General features: G+C 39.5%; 1 protein-coding gene across 10 annotated transcripts in view; it reads right to left on the bottom strand.

Moving 5' to 3' along the window:
- The window catches only part of LOC140732139 (tensin-3-like), a 434,552-nt gene that overhangs the window by 16,308 nt on the left and 397,573 nt on the right, over nucleotides 1-20,671 (bottom strand). For 6 of the 10 annotated variants that reach the window (XM_073054355.1, XM_073054357.1, XM_073054359.1 and 3 more), the window contains 7 exons: nucleotides 18,719-18,893; nucleotides 15,317-15,969; nucleotides 10,361-10,453; nucleotides 7,920-8,051; nucleotides 2,362-2,460; nucleotides 2,181-2,258; nucleotides 679-756 (listed from right to left, as the gene is read on the bottom strand). In XM_073054355.1, coding sequence (XP_072910456.1) covers nucleotides 679-756; nucleotides 2,181-2,258; nucleotides 2,362-2,460; nucleotides 7,920-8,051; nucleotides 10,361-10,453; nucleotides 15,317-15,969; nucleotides 18,719-18,893 — 1,308 coding nt within the window. Of the gene's footprint in view, nucleotides 1-678; nucleotides 757-2,180; nucleotides 2,259-2,361; nucleotides 2,463-3,083; nucleotides 3,367-7,919; nucleotides 8,052-10,360; nucleotides 10,454-15,316; nucleotides 15,970-18,718; nucleotides 18,894-20,671 lie in introns of those variants that run through there. The other 4 variants (XM_073054358.1, XM_073054356.1, XR_012099994.1 and 1 more) reach the window with 4 other exon arrangements.

Below are 20,671 nucleotides of genomic sequence, written 5' to 3'. Positions count from 1 at the left end.
CATTTCACCTTTCACCCTTAACCCATAAACTCCACTTCTAGTCTCACCCAACCTCACTGAAAAAGCCTGCTTTTATTTGCATTATGTATAGCCCTCATAATTTTGTATACTTCTATCAAATCTCCCCTCAATCTTCTACGTTCCAAGGAATAAAGTCCAAGCTGATTCAACCTTTCCCTATAACTCAGGTTCTCCAGTCCCAGCAAGATCGTTGTAAGAAAGATTGAAAGAGTGCAGAGAAAATTTACATCTTTTCTGTGGTAGGTGACCAAAACTGCACACAATACTCCAAATTAGACCTCACCAATGCCTTATACAACTTCAACAAAACTTCCCAACTCCTGGATTCAGTGCATTGACTTATGAAAGCTAATGTGCAAAAAAATTTTTTTAACAACCTCACATACCTGTGATGCCACTTTAAAGGAATTATGGAACTGTATTCCAGATCCTTTTGTTCTATTGTACTCAGTGCTCTAACTCTTACCATGTAAGACCTACCCGGATTGGTCCTCGTAAAGTGCAACACCTAACACTTGTCTGCATTAACTTCCACCTGTCAGTTTTCAGCCCGTTCTTCCCGCTGGTACAGTAGGGGATTTAGACAGCTAAGTTGTGCCTTTACTTGTCAGGCGTATTGTAGAAGCACCTACTGAAGCAGCATCGCTGGACTCTCACCTGCTCCTTGTTTCAGCAATTCTGCAGCAGAGTTGGTGGCAGCCTGTGGAGACGCATCAATTCCATCCTCCAAAGGATCTGCAACAGATGGGAAGATCACACTCAATCATCTGTTTATTTGCTGATCATACAAGTTGTTCAGCACTATGAGTTTTGACTGAGATCTATTTTGAAACAAAGCTGATTCAAATCCCATTGAAAAATGTGGAGCCTGACAGATTACTATGAGAAATTCACTGATGCTTGAAGTGTGTAAAATAAGTTTTAAGAGATGGATTAGCTGGACAGGTATGTTTAAGACAACTAGAAATATCAACTTGAATAACCAGATTACACTGTAAAGGTCACACTATCCCTTCTAGAGTTTGGAAGCTCTTTCAATGGCTGTTAAATTCCACTCCTGAGAACTGTTCATAAATCGGAATAGAAGTGAAACAGGTGGGAGAGAATTACAGAAAGAGCTGTGACAGGAGACTATGCAAGTGTGGGAACTGTCGCACTCAGTCGGCCCTAAAGTGCCTTAGTGGGAGAGCAAGTGGTTCACCTCAGCACTCTCAGTTCTGCGTGTGCGTGTATCTGTCTATCCAGCCCACTGGAGAAAGAAGGCACACAGAAATGTTCTGTTCCCTACCTGCAGCAGCTGTCAAATTCAACTCCATGCCCCCACTGCTCTCCCAAATTTTCATTGGTATGCGTGGGTTGTCCATAAATTGGGCGGGCTTTGCTAGAAAGCAGCACGGGGTGGGGGGGGGGGGGTGGATTTGTAACGGTTTTTGATGTATTGGTACAGTAGAATTGTAACTACAGAAATTGGCAGGCTTTTCAGAAAATCCCTTCCAAAGTGGTATGTAGTAACATTAAAACCAAAGATGTACTCTTGAGTTGTGATGTTTCACAAAGTATAGTTCACTTCAAAGCCAGGTGCATGAATAGGCTGCAGACACAATGTTTCCTCCCCCACCAGCCCATAGTGCAGGCCGTTTGTACCACTTACACACTGAAGTTCCTCACCTCAGTTGCTCCATCTCCATCCCCCAAACCCATGATTTCTACAACTTAGGATAGTCACACAACTTGATGTGGAAGTATATTGTCAGTCCCTCATCTTCAGTGGATCTAAATGCTGGATATCCCTTTACAACAGTAGTATGTTTGCACCTGTACAGCAATCCAAGATCATGTGTGCCCTTCTTAAGGGCAACTGGAGATAGTCAGTAAATGCCCCTTCCCCATAAAATCCACGTTGCAATTTTCATCTCTCCCCAAAATCAGTTTTGTATTCCCTGTAGTTGTCTGGATCTGCGCACGAACACACCAACATGTCTCTCTGATGGTCGTCATGCAGGTCATAACTATGCTGATTGCATAATAACACCTTCAAAGCAATAATAAACATTCTGAAACCAAACTAAAGATTGGTTAACAGGAGCATTCTTAATGCAGGCTCTCCTCTTAAAGTATGTGTTTTTCTGCAACTCTTCTCACCCAATGTATACACTTACCTCTATCGGGGATGAGCAGCTTGCAAGGCAATGCCAGGGGGGTGATGGAATGTTGATAAACCAATGCAGTCAGACTCCCTGATCAAACAGACAATAATGCGCATTAGATAAAGGTGAATCATTCCACTTTAAAAATGTCTAGAGCAACTTTGATGAGTGAAGAAGAAACAAAACAACATACCAAAATACGGTTCATTGGGACATCCCTTTAATCGTACTCCCTTTTGGGTGCATTCAATCAGGAAATGTCTGACCAGCTCATTTGCTAAGTCTCCTGCTGCTGTGAAATAAAGGAACATATTGACACACAGGTTAGTGAATCAGGGAGACAGACGTTGAGGTAAATAAATCTTTCTTCAGAGAAGGGCTGAGCAAGAGTCTGGGTCCCAATGGGTTTTCATGAAATGGCTTGAGAGTTTGCTAATGCAATGGGTTTGGTTTTCCAACATTCCCCTGACTCAGAGGTTCCATTAGCTTGGAAAATAACAAATTAGCTCTTTTCAGAATCAAGGAATAACTGAGGCAAGAGTAACTGAAAAGCGGATTATCAACTGAACGAAGGGAGTGAGGTTATGAAGGACTTAAGTATTCCAATGCATCAGTCACAATGTTAGCAGGCAGATGCTACCCGTAGCAAAAAGGATTCCGGCCTTTATTTCAAACAGGTTGGAGTTTAAGATTGGGGAGGTTTTGTTCCAGTGGCGGTGGTGATGCTGCACCTGGAATACTGTACACAGCTTTGATCCCCTTTACTTTTTAAAAAGGACAGAGTAGCATTGGAGCAGCCTAAAGGATATCACCAGTTTAAATCCTGGGATATGAGGTCTATCCTATCAAGAGAGGCAAGAGAGCATTGTTCTATATTCCTTAGAGTTTAGAAGGGATGACCTTATTCACACGCAGAAGATGAGTGGGCACCTGACAGGGTAAATGTTGAAACGTTTTTACTTGTAAGAGAGGGGACATGGCTACAAAGTAATGAAATTTTGATATATCAATGCAGTCATTTAAAACAGGAGTATAGAAACCGAGCCTCTGGAATTCTTTGCCTGTGAAGAGATGGAGGCTAGATTTTCAGCTGTTTAAGATGGAGATAGATATGTTAGTAAATGGTGGGGTAGGCATGAGGTACCTGGTGGTCTATTCTTGCTCCTATTTTCTTGTGTTCTTGTCAGAAAATGGGAACCTAAACACCAATTAGATTAATAATATCTTCGAACACTTTCCATTTAAAAGATGTTAAAATCATACAGCAGGTAACTATTCAATTCACCATGGTTCTATGAAAGGATAATCGTATTTGACTAATTTATTGCAACTCTTTGAAGAGGTACACTCAGACCCCGTGCAATGCCACCCCACATAGCACAGATTTGTTACAATGTGGTTATTCAATTCCTTATTAAAACTTTTAAAAGTGACAAAAATTTATTCTGAACCACACTTAAAACTTCTCAAGATCAGTCGCATTACAGTAAGCATTCAATTGGCCAATGAGAGCACTTTACATATGCTCTGAGCCAATCATGTATTAGTTCACACTCCGCCTCCCCTGTGTGTGTAAGTATTCTCGCTCCCTCACCAATTTATTCCATGTTTTTCACCTATAATGTCTGGAAAATGGCCTGCAACTTCCGGTGAGGGTAGTACATGCAAGATGTTTAGGTAAAGCATTAGCATGGATGTGAAACTGCAATTCATACAGTGCTTGATGAGAGCCAGGTTGATTTTGGCACCTCTTTGAAATTGGCTCCATCAACGATCAGAACAATAATAAAAAAATGCAGACAAGGTATAAGCTTCTGCAATGACGACCTCAAAGTTATCATCAACACCTAACCATAAGCATCACCACAATCACACAAATCATGGACCAGCTCATCATTAAAATGACCCTGACTGGGAGCCAAGCAATAAGGCAGAGAGAGGTGTTCTCGACATGATTTCTTGCTACTGAGAACTGCTCCATGAGAGAAAACTTAAGAAAAGACAGTCAAATCTTGACGCCTACTTGAAGAAGAAACCAAAGTTAGAGGAGGACCACAGCCCAGTCCCTTCTCTAGGACATAACCACCACCCGATTCCTTCCGCTGCTGCTGTGACGTGTTGCTACTCAACTGATGTACGGGTTGGGCCTATTTGTGTGATGGTTACTCCACAAATTACTGTGTATACAGAAAATCATATATCTCGGGTTTGATTTTTTAAAATCCAGCACACATGTCCATTCATATAACATTATAATGATCCTGTGTAGTGCTGATTTCACCTCGAAGGAACACATCCTCAGTGTTAAGTGGAGTCTGAGAGGAATGTGTTGTGGGTAGAGAAAATGCGGTTAATGGATTGCATTTGGTTTTCAGAAGGTTCTATCTTGGATTGTTGCAAGAAAAAAAATTTGTGAGTAGGAGGTAACATCTTAGGTAGATGGAATATTAGATGGCTGACAGAAAACAGACATAACATTCTTATCCCGTTCACAAAATATAAAGAAGGATGTGCAACAGGAATCAACTTGAATTAAAACACTGAAAATATTGTTGTCAAAATTGCTTATGACACAAAGCAGGAAGGAAATTCAATGTAAAAAGTAGATAAAGGAGGGTATAAAGGGTATAAACACAAGTTGAATGAGTGAGAATTTCTGACAAATGAACATACAATACAGGAAAAGGTGAAATTGCTCAAGCTGGAAGGAAAATTAAAAAGCATTAACAAAATTATGTGAGACGATAACAATTTAAGATACTAACTTATTCGTCCAAGCGCCCTGCAAGATTTACAAAAGTCATTATTATAGCAAGGAAATTCGGAAAGGTAACAAAGTTCCATTCATTGTAAATGGGAGTTCAATCCCGAAGTAAGGATGGTATTTTCTGTACACAGACCAGAGGTGAGAACATGTTGTTTTATTTAAACGTAACATATTCACTAAATGCAGTTCAGTGACGGTTTATAAGAATGATATGTGGAAAAGGATGGATGGCTGGTGGTGTAGTGGCATCAGTACTGGACTTGGAGGACAATGGTCCCAGATTTGAATCTGGCTGGTTCCCTGCACGCTGTCCATCTGTGCTGCGTTGAGCTACTAAATGTTTTTTTTAAAAAAAAGACAAATGCTAACAAAAAGGCAAAAAATGCCACCAGATGTGCCATAAGGTGCAAAAAGGTTGTGGAAAGGATGGGTAGTCTCTTGTATCTGCTAGTCTGAAAGAATGAGAGTGACAATTGAAGCATTAAAATCCTGAAGAGCAGATTATTGATAAGCAAGGTATAACACATAGCTGAGAAGTGATTGCCAGGTTGATGAGATTAGCCATTATCTTATTAAGTAGCAGATGGGTCCACGTCCAAATCCAACTCCTGATCTCATGCTTGTAAAGCAGAGTGACATATCTGTAATATTCATATCTACGAATAATTACCAGATCTTAGGTTCAGAACAACAAAATGTTTTGGAGAATCTGAAATAAACAGCTTCAAAAGCTGAAAGACAAACTTATGAAAAATGCACGTGAAGATTGTGCTGTAAAATTAAAGGTACAGAATACAAAACAGGCGATAAACAAATCTTTGATCATGTCAGAGTTTGCATTTTTCCTTGTGCAGCGTATTGAAGATATTCAAAAGGCATTGGTGTGACTAGAACAATGTAGAATTGAATGCAGAATCTACAGCCTCTTTCTCTGCACTAATGTGATCTGAGGGCCTTAAGATATAGCATGAAAAAGATTTGCACACTGGCTGATGAATCAGCAACTTGAAATAGGAAATGTAAAAGATGAATAACCACCATATATATGCATAGAGCTACAAGGACACGGTGGTTTATCAAAAATAATATAGGAAGCAGTGTTCAGAATAGTTTTTAAAATGGTGAAAAATAAGAAATGTCACAGAGGGTTATAGAAATGGATCATTTCAAAGATGCTGAATAGCCACTCCATGACTATAAAAGACTATTATTCAACCTTGCTTTGCAGTAACATATTTCCCCACATCCATGAGGGATCTCATTTATCTTCTATGTTTTTCTGTATGAATCTCCTTTCAATTTCAAATACCAAATGGGTCCTTGAAAGATAACTCTCTCAATACCATCGGCCATGACACCTGCTTTCAGTAACTGCCCTCCATTATTCGATTCCTGTGGAAGTTCAATCAATCTATCTCCAAGAATAGTCCTTCCTTTCTGTATATTATTATTCTTGGAGACCAAGGATCCATCTCCTGCTTTGCTCTTAAGCTGCCCCACAGAAGATGTCCCAGAGACAGAGCAGAGGAGCCCAGTGACTGCAAAAAGTTCTTAATGCTCTTCCTCCATTATTAATGCTCTCTTCCATTCTTCAATTCTTCAGTTTCCAATTTCCAACAAAATGCTGTAGCTTGAATTGGGTTTGTGCAAACTTACATTTATCCAATATGCCCATTATATTGAATAAATATAATGGCATTATCTTGGCATTCTCATTCCTTCAACTGCATTACAATGCCACACCTGCCATCTGCGAAGTTGCAGAGGGAGGCCTCTGCATCCCCCTCCGCAACTGGATCCTGGACTTCCTCAGCGGGAGACAACAGTCTGTGCAGATTGCAAACAACATTTGCTCCTTGCTGACAATCAACACTGGTGTACCTCAGGGATGCATGATTGGCTCTAATCTCTCTACACCTGGGGACGGCTCAAATGGCATCTATAAATTTGATGGTGACGAGGAAGCATACAGGAGCAAGTGGTGTTGCAACAATGACCTTGCACTCAACACGGAAAGACAAAGGAATTGGTTGTGGATTTCATGAGGAGGAAGTCGAGGGAACACACACCAGTCCTCATCAAGGGATAGGTATTGGAAAGGATGGGCACTTTCATGTACCTTGATGTCAACATTTTTGAAGATCTATCCTAGGCCCAACATATTGATGCAATTACAAAGACAGCTATATTTCATTAAGAGTTTGAGGAGACTTGGCACGTCACCAAAAATTCTTGCAAATGTCTACAGCTGTACCGTGGAGAGCACTCTAACTGGTCAGCCTGGTATGGGGAGGGTTATGCACAGGAAAAAGCTGCAGAAAGTTGTAAACTCAGTCAGCTCCATCATGGGCACTAGCCTCACCAACATTGAGAATACCTCAAAAAGGTGGCATCCGTCATTAAGGGCCCTCATCACCCAGGACATCCCCTTTTCTCATTGCTACCATCAGGGAGTAGGTACAGGAGCCTGAAGACACACTCAACGTTTCAGGAACCAATCTCTTCCCCTCAGCCATCAGGTTTCAGAATGGACAATGAACCCATGTACATTAACTCACTAATTTTTCTCCTTCTGCTATCTTTTTGAACTACTTAATTTGAGTCTTTCTTATCTAATTCTTATTACAGTTTAGTTTTCTAATATGTACCGCATTGCACTGCTGTTGCAAAACTCCAGATCTCATGCTGTATGCCAGTAAACCTGATTCTGATTCATTCCATATCCCTTCAGCCCGCTTCTATTTATTCCCATCTTTTCTCCATCCTGTCATTCATCAAACTGCTGTTTTCTCAAGTTTTCTTTCCTCTCTACTGATCTTCCCAATGTTTTACCCTTTCCCAATTTCGCTCTTCTTTGATATCACCTATCATTCCCCAAGGACATTTCCCACATCCACTATACACGCAATACACATTCTGATTTGTGGCTGAATGTACAGAGAGTATATGCAATATATGTGCAGACCAATTCGAACATAGAATACCTTTTTTGTTCTGCTGAAGCACAGAAGCTGGAGGTGTAGCGACTTTCATTGCCAAACCATAGGCACCCCGGAAAGAATGGCTGTCCCGGACGATAAATGATCCCGGCTCTTTATCTTTTAGTAATGTAATGGCTGTGGATTTAATAATCAAATCACTAAAACTTAGTCACAGAGTGTGTATTAATTTCTAAAATTCAGATAAAAAATCTTGTAAGAATGATTTCTTGTGTGGTAGAAATTGATTTCAACTTATTGTACCCATACTTTGATACCCAAATCTTCCTTTCCATTGATCTTTACATGCACTAAGGTGATAATAATTTATTATGATTTCAAAAAAAGTGAACCTTTGATGTAGTATCAAAGTTGAGATTTATTCCTGAGCAGCTTTTGATGTTTGACTTTAGACCACTTACAGAGGCCAGTAGGTTGAGGATCTTGCAGCAATGATGGCATAATATCTAAGACCTGGTAAATTCTGACACCTACTCTAACATACTTGGAGGATCACCACAATCCAGACAAGCACCAGGTGGACCACAGATCTCCTATTCTGTTGGCCGGTGCTTCTAGTTCCATTGAGTTGCCACATCCAGCCTTGCTGCTCTCCTCGGCTAAAAGCCTTATGTATGAGAGGATTCAGCAGATGTGCATTACAATGGCCAGAGCTTTTCAGTCCCAATAAAATGAGATAAGATGATTTTACTTAAAAACAAAGATATGCTATAACATAGCTACTGTTAGAAAAAAAAGTTGAAGAGAAAGTTCTGTATACAGTCGGCCCTCCTTATCCACGAGTTCTGCATGCGCGGATTCAACCAACCGCGGATCGGGAAAACACAGAAGTTGAGCATTGTTCGCCTCGCGTCTCGTTCGTTCGCTACTTGTGTTATGAGCAAGAGGAAGGAGTTTAAGGCTAGTAAGGGATGGCTGATTAGCTATGTAAAGTGCTACAAACTCAAGAACTTAAAGATCACGGGAGAATCGGGATCGGCTGATGCGAGGCAGCATCAGCATTCCCAGAAGAGCTACGATGGTTGTGTCTGTACTGAACATGTACGGACCTTTTTCTTGTCATTATTCTGTAAACAATACAGTATAACAACTATTTACACAGAACTTACATTGTATTAGGTATTATAAGTAATTGAGAGATGATTTAAAGTATACAGGAGGATGTGCGTAGGTTATATGCAAATACTACAACATTTTATATTAGGGACTTTAGCATCCGCGTTTTTTGGTATCTGCGGGGGGGGGGTCCCAGAACCAATCCCCGTGGATAAGGAGGGACGACTGTATTTAAAATAAATACACAGCTTAAAATTTAAAATTTGTAGATTATTCTGCAAGAGAGTTAGCAATTGAAATTGATTATTTTCTCTACAAATATCTGCATTTGTTGTTGTGCTTGCAAATGCTAGTATGTTATCTATTCACAAGAAAATATTTCACACTTTTAATTAAAAAGACAAAATTGCGATCACATAGTATATCAGCAAGTTTTCTGGTATCTACAACTGAAAGTTTTGCACTGCTTTGTAAAAGAACATTAAGCAATATTATTGACAGCAATGAGGAACTATAATTTTAACGTTTGACTGCAGAGCCACAGGCAGTGTTTAACCCTGTATACACTCATAAGACCACTTTAAAATAAATCAACATTTCTTGAGGTTGACTGAGGGTTAGCAGTGGTTGATGAAGTGAGTTTTCAGTTCTAGCAAATGTCAATTCTCAGATTCTCCATTTCCTCAGATTGCTGAGGAAATCAACATGAAATTATTTTGCTTCACTGAGATTGGTACATTTGACAAAAAGGATTCTTACACCAGAGCTGCAATAGATGAGGCTTGCATATACAAGAGAAATAGATGAATGAACACACTGCAAATGTGCATTGCTGATGATCATGTACGATTTTGCTAGCAACAAATAGTTTCAGTGGCTGACACAGTAGACTCATTGTTACAAAAAGGAGGATTTCAAAGGCAGCACTGAGCCAGATACTCCCACTACAATAATGAGCAGGCATGCTCTGCTAATCTTTTTCCCATGTAGTCACATAACTAATACTAAAATATGAGAGAAAAACTTAATAATTACTTCCAAGTTCTTAATGCCCATTTTTCAGAAGAGAACATGGATAAAAAATTTCATCTGCACTCACTCCTTCCAACAATCTATGGATTAGGAACATTGTGAGAGATTTTTGGCACTGCATAGCTATAGGGCAATGTTCAAGTCTCCTCATAGGGCTTGTGTCAATTCAGCCACTAGATTTAATTTCACTTTATATTCAACTACAGATTATCTCATGAGATACCGTACTGCTTTTCCCAGTCTCCCCATCACATTTTCACTGTCATATTATTTAGTCCCAGGTAGCCCATGATAACTCAAACAACTTGTCATAGAATTGCAAGATAGCTCCAGCTCACCTTGTTCACGCGATATCTCTGGCTTGTACCAAAACTTGGATGTGTCCTGTACAAATTTTACAGTGACATGTTTTTCAGATGATGAACTTGAATCTGTAACAAAAGCAAAAAAGGGAAAAAATTTTACTTTCAAATTTAATTCATATTTGTAAAAATAAATCAGAATAAGGTAATCAAAACAATCAGATTACATATATTCATTTTGCAATATTAGTAAAAAAATTTAGTATTTCAACAATTATAAACATACTTTTCTCTCATCCTTTGCCTTTATTCGTCTCAGACAAATCATCACCATGTGGTATAACTCATAAATTCTCTTCTGACAGTTCCTAACTGACATACAATCTTCCAATAAGTAGCAGGAGATGTTAAGATTTGTATTACAAGCAGATGTTTAAGCATTACAGGAAAGAATAAGAAAATAAAATCTGCAACTTGTTACAGGAATAATTGAGCCTGTTTTATGCTACATCAATTGATCTTAGTGAGGACAAAATTAATGGATTTAGGATTAGCCTCACAAAATTAAGGTGAGAATGGATTTTGGGTCAGATTGAATTGTCTCCTAATTCTCAAAGTTAAGGGAGGCATTTAAATAACAGTCATGTGCACTAAAAGGCACAACAGCCTTCCACCTTAGACGGTTCAAGAAGTTTGGTATGGGCCTCCAAATCCTAAGAACTTTCTACAGGGGCACAATTGAGAACATCCTGACTGGCTGCATCACTGTCTGGTATGGGAACTGTTTCAGTTGCTACCATCCGGGAAACGGTACCACGGCATAAAGGCCAGGACCGACAGGCTCCGGGACAGCTTCTTCCAATAGGCCATCAGACTGACTAATTCATGCTGATACAATTGTATTTCTATGCTATACTGACTGTCTTGTTTTACATACCATTATTATAATTACTATAAATTGCACATTTAGACAGAAACATAACATAAACATTTTTACTCCTCATGTATATGAAGGATGCAAGTAATAAAGTCAATTCAATTCAATGCAACATTATCACTAACGTCACAGTGGCATTACCACCCACTGAAAGATGCCTGCTCAAAACTGAGAGGGAGGGGTCAACACTGTGGAGAGAAAATAGTAATTTTCCATTCCAGCATAATGGAATCATCCAGCTTTTAATAATGAAAGTTATTGTAATACATATGTTTACTTAAAATCAGTGGTGTTTGAAACGTTAAGCAGATAGTGCCAACAAATTTCCTTCTTTCATATTAATAGTTTATTGAGCCAATCAGTGCTACATGAGTATTGAGCCATCTTTAAACCCCATGCATTTAACATTAATCCCATGCCAGTTAGTCTTCCCGTACTTCCAATAACTCATAACATAGAATAGTATGGCACATTACAGGCCCTTCGGCCCACAATGTTGTGCCGACCCTCAAACCCTGCCTCCCATATAACCCTCCACCTTAAATGCCTCCATATACCTGTCTAGTAGTCTCTTAACTTCACTAGTGTATCTGCCTCCACCACTGACTCAGGCAGTGCATTCCACGCACCAACCACTCTCTGAGTGAAAAACCTTCCTCTAATATCCCCCTTGAACTTCCCTCCCCTTACCTTAAAGCCATGTCCTCTTGTACTGAGCAGTGGTGCCCTGGGGAAGAGGCACTGGCCGTCCACTCTGTCTATTCCTCTTAATATCTTGTATACCTCTATCATGTCTCCTCTCATCCTCCTTCTCTCCAAAGAGTAAAACCCTAGCTCCCTTAATTTCTGATCATAATCCATACTCTCTAAACCAGGCAGCATCCTGGTAAATCTCCTTTGTACCCTTTCCAATGCTTCCACATCCTTCCTATACTGAGGCGACCAGAACTGGACACAGTACTCCAAGTGTGGCCTAACTAGAGTTTTATAGAGCTGCATCATTACATCACGTCTCTTAAACTCTATCCCTCGACTTATGAAAGCTAACACCCCATAAGCTTTCTTAACTACCCTCTCTACCTGTGAGGCAACTTTCAGGGATCTGTGGACATGTACCCCCAGAGATCCCTCTGCTCCTCCACACTACCAAGTATCCTGCCATTTACTTTGTACACTGCCTTGGAGTTTGTCCTTCCAAAGTGTACCACCTCACTCTTCTCCAGGTTGAACTCCATCTGCCACTTCTCAGCCCACTTCTGCATCCTATCAATGTCTCTCTGCAATCTTTGACAATCCTCTACACTATCTACAACACCACCAACCTTTGTGTTGTCTGCAAACTTGCCAACCTACCCTTCTACCCCCACATCCAGTTTGTTAATAAAAAAAATCACAAAAAGTAGAGGTCCCAGAATAGATCCTTGTGGGACACCACTAGTCACAACCCTCCTTCCACCATGACCCTCTGCCTTCTGCAGGCAAGCCAATTCTGAATCTACCTGGCCAAACTTCCCTGGATCCCATGCCTTCTGACTTTCTGAATAAGCCCACCATGTGGAACCTTGTCAAATGCCTTACTAAAATCCATGAAGATCACATCCACTGCACTCACCTCCTCAAAGAACTCTATCAGGCTTGTTAGGCACGATCTGCCCTTCACAAAGCCCAAAACTCCCAAAAGAATTTAATAACTTGACACCAAATGGTTGTGTTTTTTAAAATTGTACTTGAAAATTGCTGAGTACAAGAATATAAGAGAAAATTGCAAGATCTGAATGTTTTGAATATGTATTTTACTTTAAGTGCCAAAAATTCAGTGCAGGAGAAACCTAGTGTCTATTTTCAATAATGCAGACTGGCTTGCCTTTCTTAATCATTTTTCTTTGTTTTAATTGGGATACTTTTTTTAAAAAAAGTACAGTGGATTCTGATTAATTGGGGCAGCTACTTATTTGGAACAACTCTTAAAGAATAAAAATTAATTTTAAAAAAATGCTGGTTTCCCTTTGTTTCTCTGGGACACTGTTGCTTAACTGGGAGAGGAGAGTGTTGCCAAACAGTTTCTAACTAGAGTCAGTCACGCACACTTGTGTGGCTGTTAGACGCTGTACTGTGGTTAGAGAGAACAGCTTTTAAATAGCATCAGTTGCATGTGTTTATGTTCAGAAAGCAGTGATTTCTCTCACTGGTAGTTGATGGGATATAAGCAGTAAGACAATTCAGAACTGCTTTGCTCACTGCAGTTTCAAGGTTTCAGGTTTGGAGATGCCAGAAATGGCCGTAAGTGAAAATGAAACAATTTCACTACTTCAGTGTTTGGAACTATGAAGAATTTGAAGGTATTGACAATCCTTTTGAACGTTACAATGAAAATGACGATTTGGAAGATGCAATCATTGAAGGCATTGTGTGAAGGCAGTTCTTTATCTACATCTAGGTGCCTACACTGATTTTACTCATTTGCAGTCAATCAAAAGAACACAGCAGCATACACTGGGTGAATTCCTCCGTCGATAAATATTAGGAACCAATGCGCAGTTTTATAGTACTGTAGCAGTATTGGTAGTGCTCTAATTTATTCCTCATTTCATTGGAAAAACATAATTTGTTATTCAGTTAAATGGTGATTTATCATTTTTAATACCTTTTTTTAACTATTTCCATGTACCTTTGGCTAATTGGGGCAGCTGTTTAAATGGGCCAAAATATACTGGTCCCGATGGAATCGACCATAGTTGTGATCAAAGGAAGCCAGGTGAAAGGAAATTTTAATTCCCAGTGAAGTCAATGATAATGCCTACAATCTCTGGAATCCTCTGGGCATTGAAGGTGGAATTCTACAGCACAATTTTGTTTATTTATTCATTGGCATACATGCTGGATAGGCCTTTCCAGGCCATCGAACTGCACTGCTCAGCAACCCCTGATTTAACCCTAGTCAAATCAAGAGACAATTTACAATGACCAATTAGCCTACTAAAAGGTATGTCTTTGGACTCTGGGAGAAAACCGGAGCACCCGGAGGAAATCCACACAGTCATGGGGAGCAGCAGCAGGAATTGAACCTGGGTCGCTGGTCCTGTAAAGCCTTGTGCCAGCCACGATGGTACCATGCTGTCCCTTGTAAATTCTTGTAAGTTTCAGTTAAGTGAAAGCATCTTGCTTCCACTCACAACTAACACTGAATAGTTCGTAAAGCTGACAAGAACATCAGTTAAAAAGCGAGTGCTTGATCGGTCTTATCTAATCCCCATCACGCTTCAAGTCAACAAAGTTTCTCAAGTAAACTTTCAGGGACAAGATTGCAACCACTTCACTACAGTTCAGATGATTATGGAAGAGAAACTATTCTCAAAATAACTAACAAATATCTGAAGCTCTCTGGTCACTAATGTTCTACAGACCCTGATAACATCACTAAATTGTTTGTAAACTCTGTATCCATATAAAATAATTGCTGTACTTTGTGGTGAACACAAGTAGCAACAGCAGAAGTCAGCAGTCGATTAGGAGAGCTCAGCTCACTTCCAAAAACATCACCAAATAATATCTGGTAACTCTAGTTTTGTTATGTTAAATTGCGTTCAGGGAAACAAAAAGTACAGCAGTATTGTGTGTCTTATCTTACTTTACATTACAATCATGCTGCTGGCAACAGCCTCGTGTTCACTAGCAGTGGCCACGTAGCATAAACACGGTGTCTAGCAGGCAGCTTCTCGACTGTGGGTGGGCCGTGCGCTTAACATTCAGCTTTCCAGAAGCTGGTCATTACTAACTGCCCCAGAGAGCTTCACGGTTAGAAGTGCACATAAACACATAAAAGAATATTCAGCTAGAGGACACCAAGACTGCAGATACTAGGATCTGGAACGGAAACAAATCTCATTATCTTTGCATAAAAATAATCAAGGATCTTTGAGATTAACTGGTTTTGGAAAACAGGCAAACAGATGTTTCAGCGTAGTGAATCCACACTAACCAGTGACCATCCAAACACAACATATACTTTAGATTTGTTCTATTGATTATTTGTAATATTAAATAGCAGTACTCACCTTGTGCAGCAGAGGTACTGATAACTTTGGAAAAGTCAGGAAGGATACTGGGAAAGGGAATGCTGATTGTACTTCCACTGTGTGGACTTGAAAAGCCACTTGAAGCTGGTGAGATGGACACAAGTGAATGATCTCCCTCAGAAATCCTTTTCTTTTCCGGCAAGGGGGGATGGACAGTCACACCCATAACATCATGCATTAGCGGTGTATTACTTTGAGGCTGCCCATTAACAGCCAGGACACTAGTCACAGGGGAGTTCATGTTCAAAGTGGTGTTGCTTGATCCTGCAGGGTAGCTCTGTGAAATGTCAGTTTTTCCATCATTGTGGAGTACACTGTTAACACCATAGTTCCGGTTACTAGAATCAGCAGGCAAAGAATGCATTGCGGATGTCGCTCCAGTATTGCCGTGTCGCAGGTTTGCAGTGAGGCTCTCAGAAACATTCACGTGAATTGAATGGTGGTTAGATGAGACAACTTGTGATCCTGGAGAAAGAAAATGTGATAAGCTGGAGGAATCCTGCAAGGGACTGCCGGCGTTACCAGAAAACACTGAGGAACCAAGGTAACTACCTGTTGACCTACTAATCCCAGTTACTGATGACTGAGGAGAAAACACTCCTTTCTGGGCACTCTCCAACCAACTTCGTGGGCTGTTAGGAAGAAAAGGAAATTGTAAACAGAGAAATAAATTAACTTAATATATAAAATTAGTAAACAATATCAGCCATTTTCATACAAGAATTGATCTGTCATTTAGTAATTAATTTTTCTGCATCACAATTAATTAAAATTGAGATTCTATTAATGGATAGTAGAAACTGGTATCAATATATTTGACGATCCTATCATTACAAATACACTCTTCTCAGGCTTCCAGCCGGGTACAAATATCGATTATAACCGACGCTATAATCGATACCCTGATGAAGTTGGCAGAATTTGTCATCAAAATTATAATTGACATCTGTACCCGGCTGGAAGCCCGAGTAGAGTTTATTCATCATAAACACCGGGAAAGCACTAGATCATTCTTGAACCTGCCATTTGATTGAAAGACATCAAATTTAAAAGTGTATCTCAGCTGCTTTGGATAAGTAGTTTGGTTGGCTTCCTGTACCTGAGTACTGTTCGTGAGCCTGGCTGAAGACATGGGGAGGCCATAATATTCCGTGGGAACAATTAAACGTGAAGTCAGACAGAGGGCATGAATATAGAAGCATAGGGTATATTTGGGTATCTACATTTCTTCTCAGGTTGCTCAAGGAACTCGAGGATCATTGAAACTTCAAAGAAAATTATATTAAGGCAGGTCGTTTTTAGGACAATCATTCAGAAGAAGGAAATGGAACACTACTTAAGTAGTCTAATAACACTGCTGATTAATTCTATACACTCTAGTTTATAATTTAGACAGAATTTAATGCCGGCAGAAACAAATATGAGCAGCTGCAGCTAAAGATTGGAAATTGACAGTGTATGCAAAGAATGTGCTCCAGCTATGTTTATGTTGTATGAAGAGCTTTTCAGCACAAAGCCATGCAAACCCTTGCATGCAAGTAAATGAAGTGTTTCTATAGTTGTATCAGCAAATTGTGCCAAGAAAATAGAAGGTTTTATAGATTGTGAAAATATGATATGCATCCATGTCTCTTGATGGTTATTATCAGAGCCAGACATATTTGTTACATAAGCACAAGCAAAATTTAGCCTTTGCAAAATTAGTCACAATATGATGTCAGGCATCAGAGAAGGTGCAGAGGATATTTACCAGGAAGGCAGCTAGTAATGCAGGACCTGAGTTAAGCAAAGGATCTTGGAAGACCGGATTATTCTCCAGAGACAGAGTTAAGTTAGACAACAGGAAAAAGTCCAGAAAACACTTAGCAGGTCAGGCAGTACCAGTGGAAAAGGAAAAAGAATTAATGTTTTGGTTGAAGACCCTTCATCAGAACATCACATTTGATGAAGAGAGCTGGACTGATATGCTGACTCTGTTTCTTTATCCTCAGATATTCCCTCGCCTGCTAATTTTTTCCAGTATTTCATTTTATTTTAACTTGCCAGCATTTGCCATTCTTTATTTTTCAATGTAATAGAAGTGTTCAATATCATAAAGTGCTTTGATAGAGTAAATATGGGGCAACTCTTTGCTGTGGCACAGACGAGGAATAATTAGACACATTAAAGGTAAATAATAAATTGGTACATGCAACATGAAAAAAACAATGTTTACACACACAATGACGGGAAGAAGGAAGCAGACTCAACGGCAACTTTCAGAAGGATAACTACATAGATATGCAAATGAAAACAATTTGCATTGCTATGAATGAACAGACTGAACAGCCTCTCTGCTGCACTACTTAATTATCATATGAAATTAAAACAGTGAAATAAACTGAGATGCGATCCTCTGCCTGATCAATCAAATCTCCTCACATACTGAGACTTCGGTTGACTTTCAAAAGGTCAACTACTTTAGTCAAACACAATATTAATTCTGTTGAATGGATTTTCTAGCAAATAGACCTGCCACTGGAAATGGATTTATCAGCTCAAACTCTGCGAGCCTCTTTATTGGAGTTGGGCTCTTGAAATTCAAACAAGAGGCCAAGATACAAAACCCGTTAGTTTCAGAATGTTGGTTAAAAAAAAGCCTGTTGCAAAGAACAATTATCTCGCAGGGGATAGTCAAACAAGAGCTTTATCATAAATCCACAATGATCTCACTGGAGGAGACCTCTTATGGTCACGCATAAAATATCACATTGCTCTTTTCATGTACCCACTCAGCACATTTCCCTCCACAAGCTGTAACTAGCTAAATTGTACATCACATGTGAATAAAGTAAAATGAAGAAAAAAGCTATTTCCACATCAACTTGCGTTTAGCAGAACTCGTGTATCTTTCCATCGACAAAGGAAAAAAACAGGTATTAACTTGTCATACTGCTTGATACAGCATGATCTTCCCCCACCCTGCCCCCCCAAGGTGTTTCAATGTTTAAATTGACATTTTAAAAAAAAAACTTGTCTAAGAAGCAACCTATTTGGAGATTAAATATTTGACTGTATTTGAAAAGCATTGAGAAGTCCCAGCCTAAAAGTATAGCCACCCCACCTTCTCTGCTCCACATTCCAGGTTCTCAAGTGTAAACTACCAATGGCAAAAAACAAATCTTGTGGGTAAGTAGCCACAAGTAGGGGTTAGAAATAATATATTAACATTTTGAAGGCCAAACAAAGAACAACTTTTCTTTATTTGACTGTTACTGCTAACAAGTTTAAATAACTCCCGACACATTTGGTTTTACACCGGGAAGTACCACTAAGGTCTTAACTGGCAGCTGTTGACTCATTTACAAGGCTCTATGTGCAGGTAGTTTGTAAGGTTCCTACCTGTTTGTCCTGGGCACTTGGCTGTTGGTGGGGACTATGCACATCGAGCCAAAAGATCGCTGGTAAGATGTACTAGTCGTTGGGGAATCAGTGTGGTATAGAACGTTGCTCACTGCTGCACTGTTATCTGAGCCCCCTACAGAATGATGACTGCCATCCGTGTAACTTTGGGGTTCTGTGTGGTAAAAATGCATTCGGTGTGAATGATCGAAACAACAGCCTCTGTGCCATGACTAACAATTTAAAAAACCATAAGAACAAATCATATCTAATAAAGCACCAATACAGCAAGAGAAGCAAGTGACAAAATATATCGTATTTTGTTGGCTTGTCTCAACATCACATAACACAATACCTTTACTCTTAATCACCAGAGTAGGCTTTCTGGCAATTACAAATATTAATTTGCTCAACAGCTAATAGTAGGTTTCCCAAAATAAACATTACAGACATTGTTAATTTAGTGTTTTGTTTATAAAAAAAACAAAATCTGTGCTTCAAGCATTTTAGAAATCAGCTTGAGGTAATGATTTACTGCACTAGTTGATTACCTGATTTTAATTTATTCTGAGGCAAATGTGAATTCAGAAATACTTTGTGATTTTCTACACTTGCAGAATCTCTAACATTTTAGATTAGGTTTCTTGCAAAAGAATTTTCTTTCAAAGCACACCCAAGGAAAGGTCTTTTTCGAAAATTTCTTTTCAAAATTAAAAGGTGTCAGATCACCCTGGCAGAGGTAATCTATTTACAAAAAGGCCCAATGACTTGAACAGAATTTAGGGGGAAAAGGTAAAATCATAACCTTAGCATTCTTTTGGATAAAATCTCAGAAGCATGTAGACACAAGTACAAAGATGAGATAAAGCTATCTGAAAATCAATGAAACATGACGGCCGCCCAGATTCCTGACATAGCAGAGATAACTTGCCAACATCATAGACCATTATCCAAGGCGGTTTTGAAATGGTTCAAAAACAGAGGCTCGTAGAAGCTTGTATGTGTATTTCACATCCATAGCTCACCCTTTCATCTACAAAGGTGACAGATGCATCGGCACAGTTATGTACAAGATGGGACAATTATTTGCACTACTGAGGACATAGAGTAAGCATTACTGGTACAATGTTCAATATTTTTATGAACTGAGGTAAAGGGTCCCACTAAGTTTTTCTACTGCACGTTTATTTCATTGAGATTCTCTCAGAGCACTGCAAAAACATTTCATGGATCCAGAAAGTGAAGCCTTCCTCTTTCCAATAGCACCATCACTGCTGTGGAAACACACCCTGGGTGCCATCATTTCACACATTTAAAAAGGGAGGAAACAACGCAACCCATTTAGTTTTGAGCAATGTGCTAATTTCTTGGCTCAGGAACTCTAAGGGTACTGTTTTAACATAGCTTCACTTCAAGAATGGGTTCCGTCTCTGGAGAGCTAATCTCCATGCATAGCAACAGTGTCCCAAAATGTTTACTTTTTTTCAAAATCAATCTCACTTTAATCAGGAACTGGACACTAAACCATGGGAGGTATAGGGAAACTTCAATGTTTAATTTCTTGTAATAATTTTGTGAAAAGCTCTATTAGGCTTAAGGAAAGCAGAAATACAGAGCCGGCCTACAGCTAGAAAAGACTGCCAACAGATACCACTAACAACAGTGCTTTACATTTGGCATTTCCAGTACGGCTATTTCCCAAGATTCCTCTCTTTATAATGGGCAGAATCAAAGGCCACTCTGACACCAGGGGGAAATGCAATGAGATGTTGCAAAGAAGATTACACTGTACTTGAGCTCTGGACTATTGAAAACTGCGTTACATTGCACAAACACTGCAGTAGTCTGGGACTGAATCTGCAAAGTTCATGCTTAATAATACATGCACATAGACAAACAAAAAAATGGCAGACAAAAATGTCATTACATATGTTTACAGCTTCATAGAAAGAA

Source organism: Hemitrygon akajei, chromosome 8, assembly GCF_048418815.1.
Source record: "Hemitrygon akajei chromosome 8, sHemAka1.3, whole genome shotgun sequence".
Taxonomy (NCBI): domain Eukaryota; kingdom Metazoa; phylum Chordata; class Chondrichthyes; order Myliobatiformes; family Dasyatidae; genus Hemitrygon; species Hemitrygon akajei.
Note: the sequence above shows the minus strand (reverse complement) of the source record. Positions and strands in the feature narration are given on the sequence as shown.